We start from the raw sequence: 17,972 nt of genomic DNA on the forward strand, positions 1-17,972 counted from the left end.
AGTGATTACTGCTTGTCTGCTACTGATCTTTTAATCTACGGGTTAATAGGTCCTGCTCAGTTCTTGCTCTTCAACCCTAAACCTGTCTATCTCATTGAATAGCTCCAAGCAGCTCTCTCACGAACTCCTAAGTTAAATGTGTTGAAAATTGAACCTCTTTCTTGCCTCGGAACTGCTGCTGCTTCCTTGCTGTTCACTTCAGGGCATGGCACCACCATTCTGTAGCAAAACTTGCTACACAGCTCTTTATTCTTCAGTGTTCTTCAGTTTATTTATCATTTTAGGCAAATACTGAGTATATACTTTTGTTTAAAAATTGCCTAAATTAATTGCCTTCATTTAGTAATATGTACTTGACATCTCACTCTCCTTTTAGAAGCTTCACCCCCAGTTCCCTCCCCTTTTTAAAAAATTTTTATCAGTCTACTGACCACTTCCCTTCAGGAGTCTCTAAGGTAGTACTTTTTGTGAAGGCTTCTCAGACGTACAAGTCTGATTTAGGTACTACATCTGCAGCACTCTTGAGCTTCCCCTCTCAGCATTTTTCAAGCCATCTTATGATGTTGTTGTTTTATGGTGTGTTGGCTTATTCTTCCTAACTAGGCTGTGAACTGTTTGAAGGCAGGGCCTGTATTTCCCTTGTCTTCATACTTTGTGACAATATGATGCTTAGTGGAAAGTAGGGCCATAGAAATATTTGTTTTGGTGACTCTTTTTGTTGTTGAGTAAATGAATACAAGGGAAGCATCAGGAGGAAGCAGATTTTAAAAAATGAATTCATATTATAGTCTGCCTAGCCTCCTAGGATTATAACTGTATTAAAAACAATAAACATTAAGGTAGAATTCTTGGCAGCATGAAAAAGTTTGCTGAAGAATTTTATACATGCAGAGAGTAGGTTTTTTGGCAAGAATCTCTTAAATCACACCTGATTACCTGCTTGACCTGTTATTTGCTCATTAGCATTATACTCTATTGTACATGAAAAACTTGTTAGAAAAGTTTGTTAGAACTGAGATGGTTAAGCTTTTCAGAAGTAAAGACCCCAGTATCTGAAGTAATGGGATTTAAAACTCAATTTTATCCTATTTTCTAGAGATCGAGGGGCTGAATCTGTGATATCAAGGCCATGTTTCAAATCCTTTTTCTTTACAAGGTTTTTTGATTTTTTTAAATATAATCTGATAAGGTTAAATAATAATTCAGACTAATGAAGGAAAACACACTTTTACATGTTGTCTAATCTAGGTGATAGTTTTGTTTTGTTTTTTTAAATATACTAATTTTAATGATGTTCTGGTCAGGATTCAGCTTGCCTGCAGACACCTTATTACTAGTGTAAATTAAGATTTATGACATGAAAGTCCACGTTAATTGCTTACTGCATAGCTATTTCTTCGGTGTTACTCAGTTTATCCTTTTAGGCAAATACTGAGTATGTACTTGTGTTTAAAAATTGCCTAAATTAATTGTTTTATCTTTATAAATGTATTATTTTGAGAAAGAATACATGTTTTGACATCTAACTCATTTGTAGGCCAATTGTAATTGGTTTTTGAGCAGATGAAGTGACATTTTATATAGAATACATCTTCTCCATATTGGGTTGAATATTTTTCCAGTGTGAATAAAACCATACTTGTTTAAAATGCAAATTTGAAACCAAAACAGAATAGTTTGAGGAAGAATTGCCACTTTACATGTAATATATTTTTACTTTATTTTTTTTGTGCCCCTGGTCAGCAGGAATCTGCCTTATATTTTTAAAGCAAATACTATTAGTTAATTTCAGTCAGTTAATCATATTGGTTAGGACATGTGTTTGCCTTTGCATGACAATTTTGAATACTTTAATGAAAAGATTATTTGTTGTTCAGATATCTGAGCCTAAATGGTTATGAGATACATGTTTACTTTTTTTCTCTCTTTAGATAATTGTATGGAAGAGATACAGTGATTTTAAGAAACTACACAAAGAACTATGGCAAATTCACAAAAACTTATTCCGACATTCAGAATTGTTTCCTCCATTTGCTAAAGGAATAGTGTTTGGTAAGTGATTATTGAAATTGTAATTTTAAAAAGTGATAATTCATTTTGTATATATACTGAACTCTAACATAACTACACTATGAAGTCAGAAGCCCCTTTGCTTATTGAGATAATTCATATGGTTCAGCAAGCACTTGAAATTGTCTTTTCTTCTTCTTGTTATAGTTTTGTGTACCCAGAATATATTTACTCTTCCCATCTGTGAAACAAAACAACTTCAGTTCCAACCAACCAAATAAAAAACCCTGTAGGAACATAAGAAAAGGTGATATTCAATTATTCTTATTAGTTTTAAAATTCTTTCTTTTTTTAAAATTGTCTCGTTTTATACGTTTCCCTGACACCTTGCTTATAGTATGAATGGTATGGTTTTCTAGTCTTTGCTTCTTGCAACTTCTTTTTGATACCTTAGTATTCTTTTTTTTTTGCCTCATCAGTTTTCAAGTACCTAGGTAACAGTTTTTTATATTAAATTTTGTGTGTCAAAATAATTGGTGTAGTTTCTGTCCCCTGTCTGGATTTTGACTGGGAATATAGAATATTCATGTGTTTTTTTTTCTATAACTCTAACGTAAATGTTCTTATAGGGACAGAATTTTTTTATTTTGAAATGGAGTCTTGTTCTGTCACCTAGGCTGGAGTGCAGTGATGCGATCTTGGCTCACTGCAACCTCAACCTCCTGGGTTCAAGTGATTCTCCTGCCTCAGCCTCCCAAGTAGTTGGGATTACAGGCACCTGCCACCACGCCCGGCTCATTTTTGTATTTTTAGTAGAGATGAGGTTTCACCATGTTGGCCAGCCATGGTGAAACTGACCTTCTCACCTTAACTGGTCCGCCTGCCTTGGCCTCCCAAAGTGCTGAGATTACAGGCATGAGCCAGAACATTTTATCCTGTTACTTTTTGCAACCAGTTTCTGCATATGGAATTGCAGAGTCAATGTATATGCACATTTATTTTTCAAACTAGACAGTTTTTTTTCAGGTTATGAAAGTAGTATATGCAAATAACTCAGATGTTGCAGAAAAATACTTAAAACTTAAATAGAAAGAAATTCAACAATAATACCATCTCCTAGATAGTATAATATTTTGGCATATTATTGTAGACTGTGAGTGCGTGTGTGTGGTGTATTTTTGTGCTTATGAATATGTGTATGCCTATTTACCCATCTACGTATAGAAACCTCAAAAATGGAATCTTGCTATGTATGATTTTGTAACCTGGTTTTATATAACAGTATATATATTTTTTCTTTATTTTTTATATGACAGTATATTATGATTGTCTTTTCATGTCAATAAAAAGATCTATATTACTAATTTTAATACGTACATAGTATTCCAGTTTTTGAATTGATTTATTAACCAATCTTCTACTGGTATATTACTTTTGGCCATTTGCTGTTATAAATAACATCACAGTTAATATTCCTATTCATACATTACTGTGCTGGTATACAGTAGGGTGAATTCCTGGGAGGAGAATTACTCATTCAAGGGGTCTGCATATATTTGAGACTTTTGATGCATATTGCCTCGTTGTTTTAAATAATTGTAACATCATTGTCCTTTATACATTGGAAAAACTTTTAAATTATTATTATCATTATTATTTTTTGAGACAGAGTATCACTCTGTCACCCAGGCTGGAGTACAGTGGTGTGATCTTGCTCACTGTAGCCTTGACTTCCTGGGCTCAGGGGATTCTCCTACCTTGGCTTCCCAGGTAGCTGGGACTACAGGCGCACATCACCATGCCTGGCTAATTTTTCTATTTTTGTAGAAATGGAGTTTCATCACGTTTCCCAGGCTGGTCTTGAACTCCTGGGCTTAAGCGATCTGCCTACCTCAGCCTCCCAAAGTGCTGGGATTAAAGGTGTGATCCACTGCGCCTGGCAGATAACTTTTAAAGAGGCATGTGGCTAAGTAAAATAAAAACAAAACACAAAACAAAGGTAGTATTGAAGAATATACAATAAAAACAAGTTTCCTGCTCCTTCCCTCCACCCGGTTTTACTTCTAGACATAACTGAATTTTATTCCTATTTTTTGTTTTTCAAGTACTTATTTCTGTATCTGTAATAAGCCTATACCATTTTTTCTTTTTTCTTTTCTTTTCTTTTAAAGATGGAATTTTGCTCTTGTCGCCCGAACTGGAGTGCAGTGGAGTGATCTCGGCTCACGCAACCTCTGCCTCCCGGGTTCAAGCGATTCTCCTGCCTCAGCCTCCCGAGTAGCCGGAATTACAGGCACCTGCCACCACACCTAGCTCATTTTTTGTATTTTTAGTAGAGATGGAGTTTTGCCATGTTGGGCAGGCTGGTCTCGAACTCCTGACCTCAGGTGATCCGGCCTCCTTGGCCTCCCAAAGTGCTGGGATTACAGGCGTGAGCCACCTCGCCTGGCCCATTTTTTCTTGATTTAACAACTTTTACATATCTATTGATTCACTACTCTGGTGGGTATTTAGCTTGTTTACCCTGTTTCTCTGTATTATTACATAATGTTTTTAGTTCTTCTATTGACTTTATTTCTCATTCTGTAACTGTGGACAATATCATTTGTCTAAGATGATTCTAATAACATTTTTGATCTTCCTCCTACCTCTTTAGCTCTCTTCACCACCTAACATTTGAAATCTATACTTATATTTTAACATTTGTCAAAGGTGGTGATATTTATATTCTTTTTATTGGTTATAATTAAGCTTGTAATGTATAGAATAATTCTCAAAGCTGGAATTTAGTAAACTTCATTTATAACATTATTATTTTTTGAGACAGAGTCTCACTGTGTCACCCTGGGTGGAGTGCAGTGGTGTGATCACATAGCCTCCATCTCCTGAGTTAAAGCAATCCTTCCACCTCAGCCCCCTGAGAGGCTGGGACTACAGGCACGTGCCACCATACCAGTCTAATTTTTGTAATTTTTGTAGCAACAGGTTTTCACCATATTGCCCAGGCTGGTCTTTAACACCCGTGCTCAGGCAATCCTCCTGCCTCAGTCTTCCTAAGTGCTGGAATTATAAGCATGAGCCACTGCACCCCGCCTTATAACGTTATTATGACAGAGCAAATATTGTTCATTATAAAGTCAGGTAGTGTACCACAATTACCTTTTGTTCTGCAAGGTTCGATAGTTACAATTACTGTGCCAACATAAGAAAAATGTGTAAGTGAAGTCTCTGTTTTCCTTACACTACATTAGGGAGTTGAAATCATGCCACATTTTAGTTTGCTAAATATTTGGACCATGCATTTTGTGATAGCCAGCCTCCAAGATGGCCTCCTATGATTCTCGTCTCCTGGTATTCACACCTTTGTGTCTTCCCTTCTGTCTTAGTCTGTGTAGTGTTGCTACAAAGGAATACCTGGGGCTGGGTAACTTACAAAGAAAAGAGGTTTATTTGGCTCATGGTTTTACAGGAGGTAAAAGATGCATGAGGCCTCCATCTGCATCTAAGAAGGGCCTCAGATTGCTTCCACTCATGGCAGAAGGGGAATGAGAGGCCACCACATGGTGAGAGAAGGAAACGAGAGAGAGGAGGAGGTGCCAGGCTTTTTCCAACAGGTTTAGTTCATGGGAACTAAGAGTGAGAACCAGCAAGCCAGTCAGGAGACATCCATTCCCGTGATCCAAACATCTCACACCAGGCCTCACCTTGAACATTGGGGATCAGATTTCAACGTGAGACTTGGTGGGGTCAAACACACCATATCTAAACCATAGCACCTTCCCAGATTGTACCAGGGTTGGTCTGTGTGACCAATAGCAAAAGTGATGATATATCTCATTCCTGAGATTTGTTTATAAAAGACTGTGGCATATCTCTTAAGGTTTTTTTTTTTTTTTTTTTCCCTTTCTCTTTCTCATAACTTGCTCTGAGGGATACCAGCTTTTCCTATGGTAAGAACATTGTGGTGGCATATGAAGAGGCCCACATGGTGAGGAACAGGGGCTTCCAGCCAAAAACTAGTAAGCATGAAACCTGCCACAGCCATGTGAATGAACTTAGGAGCAGATTCTCCAGTCCCAGTTGAACTTCGAGATTAACTGCAGCGTTGACTGACACTTAACAGCAATCTCATGAGACGCCTGAGTTAGAGCCACCCAGCCAAGCCACTTTTGAATTCCTGACCCTCAGAGACTGATTGAGATAGTAAATGTTTGTTGTAGGCTACCATGTTTTGGGATAATTTGTTACACAACAATAACTACTTAATAGACTTTGTAACAAAACTGAAAATGTGGAGAGTGGTTTTGAAATGAGCTGTGGGCTTTGAGGAAAGTGTTGATAAGTGCCTGAAGTACCTTAAATAAGTGATTAATTGGGCCTGGCACAGTGGCTCATGCCTGTAATCCCAGCACTTTGGGGGGCCGAGGCGGGCGGATCATGAGGTCAGGAGATCGAAACCATCCTAGCTAACATCGTGAAACCCCGTCTCAACTAAAAATACGAAAAAAAATAAAATAAATAAAATTAGCCGGGTGTGGTGGCCGGTGCCTGTAGTCCCAGCTACTCGGGAGGCTGAGGCACGAGAATGGCGTGAACCTGCGAGGTGGAGTTTACAGTGAGCCGAGATTGCATCACTGCACTCTAGCTTGGGCGACAGAGAAAGATTCTGTCTCAAAAAAAAAAAAGAAGTGATTCATTGGAGCCTCATGGTATTTGGTAAGACTGCAAGTGAGGATTCCCAAGGAAGTTAGGTAAGTGTTACTGGAAACTGGAGGGAAGATCCCTCTTATGTAGTTGCAGAAAGTTTAGCAACGTTGTTGCCTATAGTTATGTGGAAAGTTGAAAATGTACCAGATGAACTGGGTAAGCTAGCTGGAGATTTCCGCCCAGAGTATTTACAGTGTGGTGCTTCTTGCTGCTCATAGTAAAATGTGAAAGGAGAGAGAGAAACTAAAGGAAGGATTGTTAAACAAAAAGGACCTGGGACTTGTTTTGAAAATGCTGTCTTTCTGGATAGCAGAGAGTACTAAAATTAAGAAATGACTTCTGAGCAAATGTGGCCTAAAGATGAAACCCAGTGTGAACTAAAATGTTTCTTAAGACCTCAGAAAGACTCAGTCAGACAAAATGCTTTCAGTAGAGATTAAGGTTGTGCCTTACAGATCCTCTCAAATAGGGCTTCGTGGAAGTGTAAGCCTCAGCCAGCTCAGTAGAAGCCAAAGCTACAGAAGGGTTTAACTTGAGATTTGTGGCTATCACTTTTGTCTAATTGAGTAAACCCCAATAAGAGTCATAGGTGACCCCCCAAAAAAAGTTAAAAGTATATATGCAGAAACATTGTTAGCTTGGACTGACAAGCACAAAAGCAATACAAAGTGAAAAGAGACTTTTGTCTCCCCCAAATTTTACTGGCAGGAAGGCTAAAAACGACCATGAAGCCACACACCTTGCTCTTTTTCATCGAAAAGGAGGTATGACTCAGAGGGTGGAACCAATAGCTCAGAGGGCAGAGCCATAGCCTTGGAGAATTTATTCCCCGCCTGTGAGCCTCAATCAGAAACTTCTAACATTTGCCCTGCTGGATTTCAGAATTACTATGGACCCATTGATTTCTTTGGGGCTTGCATGTACCCCCCTTTTTGTACAGGAATGTCTATAGCAGTTATTCCATGCCTATCCCACTGTTGTATATTGAGTGGGTAGAGGGGAGGTAACTTGTCTATAGTTTCACAGGTTAGGAAGATTGTACTTAAGGGGCTCCTCTTAGGGAATGACACCTGAAGAACCTCAATCACACATGGATCTGACTTACATGATGAGATCCTGGACTTTGAATTGCTGCCATAATGGGATGAGACTTGGGGACCTTGGGAGGAGGGTGAGGAGATCGTGTATGTTGGAGGAGTGTGAATCTTTGAGGGCCAAAGAGTGGTCTGTGTTGGCCAGCTTCCAAGATGGCCCCCAGTGGTCTCTGTCTCCTGATATTTATGTTCTTGTGAAGTCCCCTCCCACATTGAACCAGGACTAGTCTGTATGACTAGTAGCATATGCAGAAGGGATGGTATGTCACTTCCAGGATTAGGTTATAAAAAAAGACTGTAGCTTCCATCTTGGGTGCTCATGCTCCCACCTCGCCTCCAAGTGTCATTACATGTTTTGGGGAAACTGGTTGCTGTATGGTGAGAACACTCAGGCAGCCTGTGGAGATGAGGGATGTTTCAAACTTACAGAAAGTTGTAAGAAGAAGAATAGTACAAGAACCGCTGTATACTTTTCAGCCAGATTCACTTATTGTTAAGCTTTTATCCCATTTACTTTATCATTTGCTGGTGTCTCTCTCTTTCTCCTTCCCTTTCTCCCTTTCCCTCTCTTCCTCTATCTCCTCTCTCTCTTCCCCAGCACACACATATAAAATATATGCACATAATCTTACATTATTTTAAGTTTTAAATTTTTAACTTTTCTTTTTTTGAGACAGGGTCTCACTTTGTGGTCCAGGCTGGAGTGCAGTGTCAGAGTCATGGCTCACTGCACCTCGACCTCCAGGGCTCAAGTGATCCTCCCACTTTAGCCTCCCTAAGTGCTGGGATTACACGTGTGAGCCACCACACCTGGCCATAATTTTTTAGTAAGTTATTCCAAATTATATTCCAAATTTCATGTCCCTTTACTCCTAAGCACTTCAGTTCTTCACTAAGAAAAGGAATATTCTGTTACGTCGATGAAGTTCAGTTATCAATTTGAGTAAATTTAATATTGATACAATACATTTTTATAATTTACCATCTGTATTCCAATTTTGTTAGTTGACCTTTTAATGTCATTTTTCTTCTCTCTGGTATAGGATCCATTCTAGGATTGGTATTTTACTTAGTTGCTGTCTTTAGTCTCTAATCTGGAATGTTAATATAGCTGTTTTTTGTTTTTTATTATATTGGCATTTTTTTTCTTTTTTGAGATGGAAGTCTCGCTCTTTCGTCCAGGCAGGACTGCAGTGGCGCTATCTCGGCTTACTGCAAGCTCTGCCTCCCGGGTTCAAGCCATTGTCCTGCTTCAGCTTCCTGAGTAGCTGGAACTACAGGTGCCCGCCACCGGGCCCGGCTAATGTTTTATATTTTTAGTAGAGGTGGAGTTTCACTGTGTTAGCCAGGATGGTCTCAATCTCCTGACCTCGTGATCCACCCACCTCGGCCTCCCAAAGTGCTGGGATTAGAGACGTGAGCCACTGCGCCCGGCCTATGTTGGCATTTTTGAAGAATACCTTCTCCCTCTCTATTCATATCCTTTTCCCCGCTTTTAATGAGAGTGATCCTCATTTTAGGTTCTCTGATGTTTTCTCATGTTTTGTTCTAGGTTATGAATTCTTCCTGGCTGGATACTACATAGGTGTCCTCAGTATCCCATCTGAAGGCACGTAATGTCTGTCTGCCCCTCATTAGTGATATGAATTTATGTCACTTGGTCAAGGTATTGTCCAGCTTTTCCACTATGTTAGTTTCCTGGGGCTGCCATAACAGATTACCATACACTTGGTGGCATAAAACAATGGATATTTATTTTCTCACAGTTATGAAGCCCAGAAGTCTCAAATCGGTACCACTGGGCTGAAATCAAGGTGTTGGCAGGGGATATCCTCTTTTCAGAGGAGAGACACTATTCCTTGCCTCTTTCAGCATTTGGTAGCTGCCTACATTCCTTGGCTTGTGGCAGCATTACTTTAATCTTCAGGGCCCTCAGCTTCAAACCTCACTCTGCTCCATCTTCATATTTCCCTCTTTGTGAAATCTCCCTCTGATTTTCTTATAAGGACATTGTGAGACATTTAGTGCCTATCCAGATAATGCAGGATAATGTCCCCATCTTGTTCTTTTTCCAAAAAAGGTAGTATTTACAGGTTCCAGGGACTGGCTTTGGGGGACCATTTTTCAGACTACTATACAATGTATATTCATCTTTTTTTCTTTCTTGAAGCTAATAAGTAACCTTTGGGGAGACATTTGTAAGGTCATGCAAACATCTTGCTCTTCTACAAAATTATCCCCTGGAAGCATCCATTGATGATTCTTGCCTAACCCAATGTTTATATGATAGTTACAGAATAATGATTTTCCAATTCCTGTACTCCACCACCTTTGCTATTACCCTTCCTTCTCCCTTTATCTGTGTCTGTGTTTATGCATCTACGTTTCTCTTTGTATCTATACAGCTGTGTATCTGTATCTGTATATCTATATATTGTATCCATGAATCTGTCCATCTATCCTTGATTGATCTGGACTCACTTATCTTTTTTTTTCTAGTAGTTTAGAATTCATTAATACATTTAATTATTTTGATGCACAAATTGTCCCAGCTTTGATCAGTAGGAGCCCTTTTAAGCTGGATTCTGTGTCCTTGTAACTTCCTCTCATCCTGTTTTCTTTTTTTTTATTTCAGCACTTACTATTTTTAGGCATAACAAGATGTTCAGTGCTCGTCTTGAATTTATTCTGCTCCTGCCCTGAAATCTGCCATTTCTTCAAGGAACCCTGGTTGCTTTTTGTGGATAATGGTGTTAAAGACTATGCTGCTTCTCAGTTTATTGTATTTTAGCTCCAAATCCATCCTTCATTGCCTTGTTAGACCTCTTTTTCCAGCTGGTATGGATGAGCTTAGTCAGTAGAAGGTGTTGGATGGACACTGTAGGAAGTAGGGTTTTGGTGTGCTTCTGGTCCTATTTCCTCTGTGTTGCCAGTGGCATGTGTGGGATGCCTGGTGGTACTCATCCCCTAGGAAATTTTGTTGTCAGTTACTGGCTGTGGCTCCTTGCCTTCCAACCTGGATCTGCTGGCACCACAGCAGAGTTTCCTGCTTGCCATTCTCGGCCTGTAGTTTTCCTTGCCCATGAAGTTTGACCCTCCTAGTATTATATTAGAACAACTATGTCAGGGGCAACCAGTGGGTTACAGCCACATTGCCTCCAATGAGATCTGAATTCTAGCTTTGGGAAGGAGGCACCTCTTTCAGGTATTTCCTTTGGTTCTCCTCCTCAACCTAGGCATTCCTAAGAGTTGTCTTTTATTTCCTCTTAGTAGTTAATACTTTGTAAATAGTTAATACTTCTTTATAAGACTCCCTGTTCAAATTGCTGTGTGGATTTCATTTTCTATCCAGACCCTAGCTGCTACTGAGATCACTATCTGGGCAGTAGGTATGCTGCTTGCCACTTGCTTATAAGCTTTTTTTCAACAGCCAGAGTTAGGAAATGTAATACATTTATCTGTATGCATAGGTATAATGCACACATTTATACATACCTCTAATAATTTTCAAACCTCATGTATATATATGTATATGTGTACGTGTATTATATAGACATACATATATTTTAGAATTGTTTATAATACCTTTAGTGAAACAACATTTTATATGTTCAATTATATATTTAGTTCTCTTTGTACTCTCCTCCCACCCCCTGCTTTTGGGTTTCTGGTCTTGACTAGAAATGTCTCCTAATGTCTACATGTTTTTCAATGATTATTATAGTAATAATTTTAAAAAAAGTTTAAAAAGTAATTATTGAGGAACTTATATTTGAACAGGATGTCAGATGATGTTTCACTTTTGTTTTTTTACAGATGAACTTATAAGATCACTTGTTAGATAATTCACCTTTTTCTCAAAGAAGTTGAACTATTTGTTATGTATATACTTCATATGAGTTTTCACTAATTAAAGATTTTCCTTTTTTGGCATTTATTTGTCTATTCTTATATAAATACCTATTTCTATATCACATTGATTTTTGGGCAGTGGCTTTACAGAGTATGTTCTGATAGCTAATACCAGCTGTATTTCTCATCAACATTGGGGAAATTGTTGCCTTTCAAGATCAGTCTGGAATTCCTGGGGCTCCTACAGTGATAATTCTTTGTTTTAAGAGGCTGTGCCAGTTATCCCTTTATTGCTTCTTAGCTTCAAATCTCTTCATTTCCTGCTTGGTTAATGATAGGATTCTTTCAGTATTTTTTCTTTATGGTGAATGCACTGTTAAGCTTAGCAACGGAGGGCACTCCATTGCTAAGGTTCCAGGGATTGGCTTTGGGGGACCATTTTTCAGACTACTATGCAATGTATATTCATTTTTTGTTTTAGTATAGGGGGCTTGTCTTCCTTCTTCCAGAGTCCTGTGGATTTTTTTTTCTTGCTCTTTTTGCATTGTTGCCAGAGCCATTCTGCCTTGGCTACGCAATCTCTTGGTAAGCTTGCAGGCTCAGCCCATTTGGTGATCACCTAGCTAAGGACACCAAGGTGCCACAGGCCTATTGGAGACTGAGTTACTAACTCTCTGACTCCTTCTGTGTACCTGGAATTTGTCTGTGTATCTGCCCCTCACCTTTGGCCTGCTAGCACCCTGCAGAGTTGTTTCCTGTGTCCCCTGTTCCCCCTCCTTGGCAACACATTTTGAACTCTAGACCTGGTTGCCCTTCTGGAGAGTGGGCTTCTAATAACCCCCTCTCCTTCTACATGCCTGTCTGCTAGCCTTGGCCTGCTTTAACCGCAGAAAGTTGTTTCCTTTGGTCTTCCCACTGCAGATACTAGGTACCCCAGGACTTGCATTATCTTGCTGGTGAGTTCGTTCCTCACACCATGACTGTGTGCTCACCTGCCAGCCTTGGCATGCTTGAATTCTAGAGGAGTCTTTCCTGCTTTTCTGGCAACTGTGGTTCAAGGTTGGCCCAGGGAACCTAGCAAACTTTTTTTCCATCCAGTGGCTGCAGCCACACCTTCTCTACAGAGATCCGAATCCCAGCCTTGGAGAAGAGTTCCCCTTTCTAAGTTGGTCCTTCTTTGGGTATTCTCCATCACCCTAGGATATTCTTCAGAGTTCTCTTTACCTTTATTGTTACTCCACTCTCATGACTAATACTTTTTTTTTTTTTTGAGATGGAGTCTTGCTCTGTCGCCCAGGCTGGAGTGTGGTGGTGTGATCATGGCTCACTGCAACCTCCACCTCTGGGTTCAAGCGATTCTCTGACTTCAATTTCCCAAGTAGCTGGGTTATAGGCTACCATGCCCAACTAATTTTTGTATTTTTAGTAGAGACGGAGTTTCGCCATGTTGCTTAGGCTGGTCTCGAACTCCTGAGCACAAGGTGATCCATCCACCTCAGCCTCCCAAAGTGCTGTGCTGGTATTAGAGGCGTGAGCCACTGCGCCTGGCCTCATTTTTTAATATTAAACTTTTCCCTGTTCAAATTACTGTGTGGTTTCTGTCTCTTGATTGAACCCTATATTGATACTCTGATTTAGGAAGAGTTCTGAATGATCTGAAGTGATTCTGAATGACCTGTTTCCATTGGCTGGTAGTCTACACGGAACAGGGGGTTCTCCAGGCTGATTGCAAGATTACAATATTAACGGAACTTGACACTTGCTTCCTCAGAATGTTTTACGTTTCACACCTCCTTGAGATTTGGGGACAAGATACAGAGAATCTTACATAGTTTAGCAATATCAGTGGCATATGTGCCAGAATGAAGTGATCATCAAAAGCTTATTGCTACAATTCTTTAATTTTAACAAATATTTAATAGTAACAATTTATGAGTTTTTAATATCTTGAGATATATGTAGTAGCGGTAACTTGGGCACATAATAAAAAGAAAAGCATTTATATTTTCTTATGTGAAAGCAATTGAGGGATGTGGGCAACAGGTCAATAGCAGTAGAACCATTAGTTCTGATGGGGTCTTCAATCCATTCTGTTCCCCTACCAAGCATTAGGGAGTTTGTGAACTCTTACTGTTGTAGGCTGTTAGCATGTGACTGCCTGCTTATGTCTTTTAATCTTATATTCCATGGTGCTTCACATTTCTGTTTTCTCTTTTAGTTACTATCCAATATCAATGGTTCCTTACTTTTTTTTCTTGATACCTTTTCCATTTAAAGATGTGTGTGCTCTTTGCCATTGCAGCTACTACCGCTTTTGACCGCCATTTTGCTGTTTTTTTTTTTTTGTTGTTGTTTTTTTTGAGATGGAGCTTCGCCCTTGTCACCCAGGCTGGAGTGCAATGGCGCACTCTTGGCTCACTGCAACCTCCGCCTCCCAGGTTCAAGCGGTTCTCCTGCCTCAGCCTCCCAAGTAGCTGGGATTACAGGCACATGCCACCACGCCCGGCTAATTTTTGTATTTTTAGTAGAGACGAGGTTTCACCATGTTGGCCAGGCTGATCTTGAACTCCTGACCTCAGGCGATCCACCTGCCTCAGCCTCCCAAAGTGCTGGGATTACAGGCGTGAGCCACTGCGCCTGGCCCCATTTTGCTGTTAAGGTGCCTGGCAAGCATGTTTACATGCCAAAAATCTATTACCTCATACTTTTATTTTGCTCAACTTACTTTTCAAGTATTTATATATCAGGCACGGTCCTACATGCTGAAGATACATTCATAAGACCAAAGCAGTCTCTGGATCATGTAGCTATTAATAATCTTTGACTAATTTCAGTCCAGTTATTAATTATCTAGAAATTTTATGGGCACATTTAATTCAAGAAGCTTTCTTAACATTGGCACTGAGGATATCATGATGCAAAGAGCTCCTCTAAGAAACTTAGAGTCTTATGGTTGAAGAGGTGAGCATTGGATCCAGAGTTGAGAAGGAGAACTGTTTCAGGATGTGGTATCCTCACTGTCAAGTTTTTAACACTTGTGGCACTCTAAATGTGAAGGTGAAGATAATTTTAAGAAGTCATCAGTCTGAGGAGTTTTAAGAATCATGCTTCTAAACCTGCAGCCAGTATTGTTTTCTTGTGTTCTAAAAGTAAGAACCCTCCTTTGCCCTTTAATTATAATTTTCTCTGTTTCTCTTTGATTCCTTGACAACACCCTAAGCTGCGTGATCCAGAGACTGCTTCGGTCTTATGAATGTGTCTTCAGCATGTAGGACTCTGCCTGATATATAAATACTTGAAAAATAAGTTGAGCAAAATAAAAGTACGAGTTAAGATTTAAAAGGTAGAGTAGTTATAGGTGATGATGCCATCGGAAGTCAATCCCAAGGCCAAAATTAAAATGTTTGATTATACCTAGTTTGGAGCAATAGATATACAACAGGAAGAGTATAAATTCACATAGTTTCTTTGGAGGGCAATTTGAAATAAACCTTTTCTATTCTGTTTTTAATTAATTTTTATACACATCTATTCTCATGTCTACATGAGAGGTATGTATCAATGAGTATTAGATGTTTTGGTCTTAGAATTACTCTTTATATTCTTAAAAATTGAGGACTTCAAAGGGCTGTTGTTTATATAGGTTATAGCTATTAATATTTACCATACTAGAACTTTAAAAAAATGTATTAAATAAAATTAAAAACTATACTACATGTTAACATAAAAGGACCTTTTTATGAAACATGATTCTTCAAAGCAAAAAAGAAATAACAAGAAGAGTACTGTTGGTTTACGTTTTTACAAATCTCTAATGTCTGGCTTAAAAGGAGATAGATGGATTCTTATATCTGTTTCTGTATTCAGCCTGTTGAGATACGTTGTTTTAGTTGAAGTATATGAGTAAAATTCAGGGTCACACAGATAATGCAGTTGAAAAAGGGAATTTTTTTTTTTTGAGAGGGAGTCTCGCTCTGTCACCCAGGCTGGAGTGCAGTGGCGCGATCTTGGGTTCATGCCTTTCTCCTGCCTCAGCCTCCCGAGTAGCTGGGACTACAGGCACCCACCACCATGCCTGGCTAATTTTTTTGTATTTTTAGTAGAGATGGGTTTTCACCATGTTAGCCAGGATGGTCTCGATCTCCTGACCTTGTGATCCGCCCACCTCGGCCTCCCAAAGTGCTGGGATTACAGGCATGAACCACTGCGCCCGGCCCGGCAGGACGGTTTTAATACCATTTTCAGATAATTAAAGGTATTCTTTGATACACCAAAACGATTTGTGGTAATTTCATGAAGGCTAGTTGCATTGTGGAATCAGAACCCTATAAATGAACCTTTTGTATTTTGTTACATTACAATCCATTTGTCTGTCTTAGATTTGAATATGTATCTTTTACTTGGGCATGAGTTTGTAACATCACGTATTGGTCATTTGAAAAATATTGGTTTCCTGAATTATGCAGATTTTGTAAATGCTTACCCATTTTATTATACAGTGTTAAAAATCATTAGTATCATCACAGATTTCTAAGGAAGAAATTTTAAAGTATTGGGAACCTGTCAAGCTCACAGTGGTTTGACAGCTTGAATTTTATCACTGATAATAATACTGTTGGTTATTTTCCTTGAATTGTTAGCCCCATGTTTATGTTTGAGAAAATGTCTGTCAGATATCCAAATCTGAATAGTTATAGTTTGTTTCATTTCACAGAATTTAAAAAAGAAATGTTCTCAAGGGTTGAGATTTAATAAAGTTAATAATTTTTACTGCTTTATCAAGGACATTCGAAGTGAAACTGGCATGACATTTTTTTTTTTTGTTAAATACGAGTGAATGGCAGTAAGGAATATAATGATTGCAAGTAAGTATACTTTGGTGCTGTTGCCTTGATTTCATGCTAAGAGGTCAGCAGTTTTATTACCATTGCTTTTAGACCATCAGTGCAAATGTTAGTGCAATAAAAAAATGCAACTGCTTTTGTAGAATTATTATGAAAATGGTTTGACCTTGTTGATTGCCTGAAAGGCCCTTCAGGGACTACCTGCAGTCTGTGGATGACCCATAGAGAACACATGTGCACACATATATACCCATACACAGTGTGTTTATTGCAGCATTATATTCAGTAGAAGAAAACTGAAAATTGAATGTTTCTCAATCTGTGATTATATGGATGTGCCATAATCTAGCCAAGTAATAGGATTCTGGGGCTGTTTGAAATAAACCTGTATGGGCCGGGTGCAGTGGCTCATACCTGTAATCCCAGCACTTTGGGAGGCCGAGGCAGGCGGATCACGAGGTCAGGAGATCGAGACCATCCTGGGTAACACGGTGAAACACTGTATCTACTAAAAATACGAAAAATTAGCCAGGCGTGGTGACTGGCGCCTGTACTCCCAGCTACTCGGGAGGCTGAGGAGAATGGCTTGAACCCAGGAGGCAGAGCTTGCAGTGAGCCGAAATCGTGCCACTGCACTCCAGCCTGGGCGACAGAGTGAGACTCCATCAAAAAAAAAAACAAGACACTTGTGTGGATCAATGTCCAAGATATGTTTTTAAGCTAAACAAAACAAATGTTGCGTATGATGATGTTTAGTAAGATCCTGTGTATGTGTAAATAAACATATTTGAGTCATACCTATACACATTTGTATAGTGTCTGTCACCTCTGAAGGAATGGTAGGAGGGATATTTTTACTTTTTGCATCGCACTTTGTATACTGTGGAATTTAGCACATTTATCTTTAATGTTGGAGGATACATACCTGGCTTCTTAAAAAAGAAGCTTGTCACTGGGTGAAAGAGAGTGGCTTTTAAGTTGGTTGAAGTTCTTAGCTGTTATTATCAGCTGCTAATGGATTATCTTAAACTTTTCTTCACATCCTTCCATATTATAGAATGAAAGTTTCTTATTAATCTTAATAAGTAAGCAATTTATCTCTTTTAATAAATGGTACAGTCCATTTGTAATATTTGATAACTGTAATAAACCTTGTAGGCAGCAGCTGTGGTTGTGTGGAAGGAATTGTTGGTTAATAATTACTTTTTTTTTTTTACGAGGCGGAGTTTCGCTTTGACACTCAGGCTGGAGTGCAGTGACGCCATCTCGGCTGACTGAATCCTCCGCCTCCTGGGTTCAAGCGATTATCCTGCCTCAGCCTCCTGAGTAGCTAGGATTACAGATGCCTGCCACCGTGCCCGGCTAATTTTTGTAGTTTAGTAGAGATGGGGTTTCACCATGTTGGCCAGGCTGGTTTCAAACTCCTGACCTCAGGTGATCCGCCCGCCTCAGCCTCCCAAAGTTC

The 17,972-nt window shown here is 39.2% G+C and overlaps 1 protein-coding gene across 14 annotated transcripts in view; it reads left to right on the forward strand.

Annotated features, from left to right (window-relative positions):
• RPS6KC1 (ribosomal protein S6 kinase C1) overlaps positions 1-17,972 on the forward strand; it is a 218,062-nt gene that overhangs the window by 24,158 nt on the left and 175,932 nt on the right. For 10 of the 14 annotated variants that reach the window (XM_023203758.1, XM_023203767.1, XM_023203768.1 and 7 more), the window contains one exon: positions 1,932-2,052. Coding sequence is in view for 5 of the 14 variants with exons in the window: in XM_023203756.1 (XP_023059524.1) it covers positions 1,932-2,052 (121 nt within the window). In the remaining 9 variants the exon portion in view is untranslated. Of the gene's footprint in view, positions 1-1,931; positions 2,053-2,217; positions 2,318-4,359; positions 4,513-17,972 lie in introns of those variants that run through there. The other 4 variants (XM_023203759.1, XM_023203761.1, XM_023203760.1 and 1 more) reach the window with 2 other exon arrangements.

Source organism: Piliocolobus tephrosceles, chromosome 1, assembly GCF_002776525.5.
Source record: "Piliocolobus tephrosceles isolate RC106 chromosome 1, ASM277652v3, whole genome shotgun sequence".
Taxonomy (NCBI): domain Eukaryota; kingdom Metazoa; phylum Chordata; class Mammalia; order Primates; family Cercopithecidae; genus Piliocolobus; species Piliocolobus tephrosceles.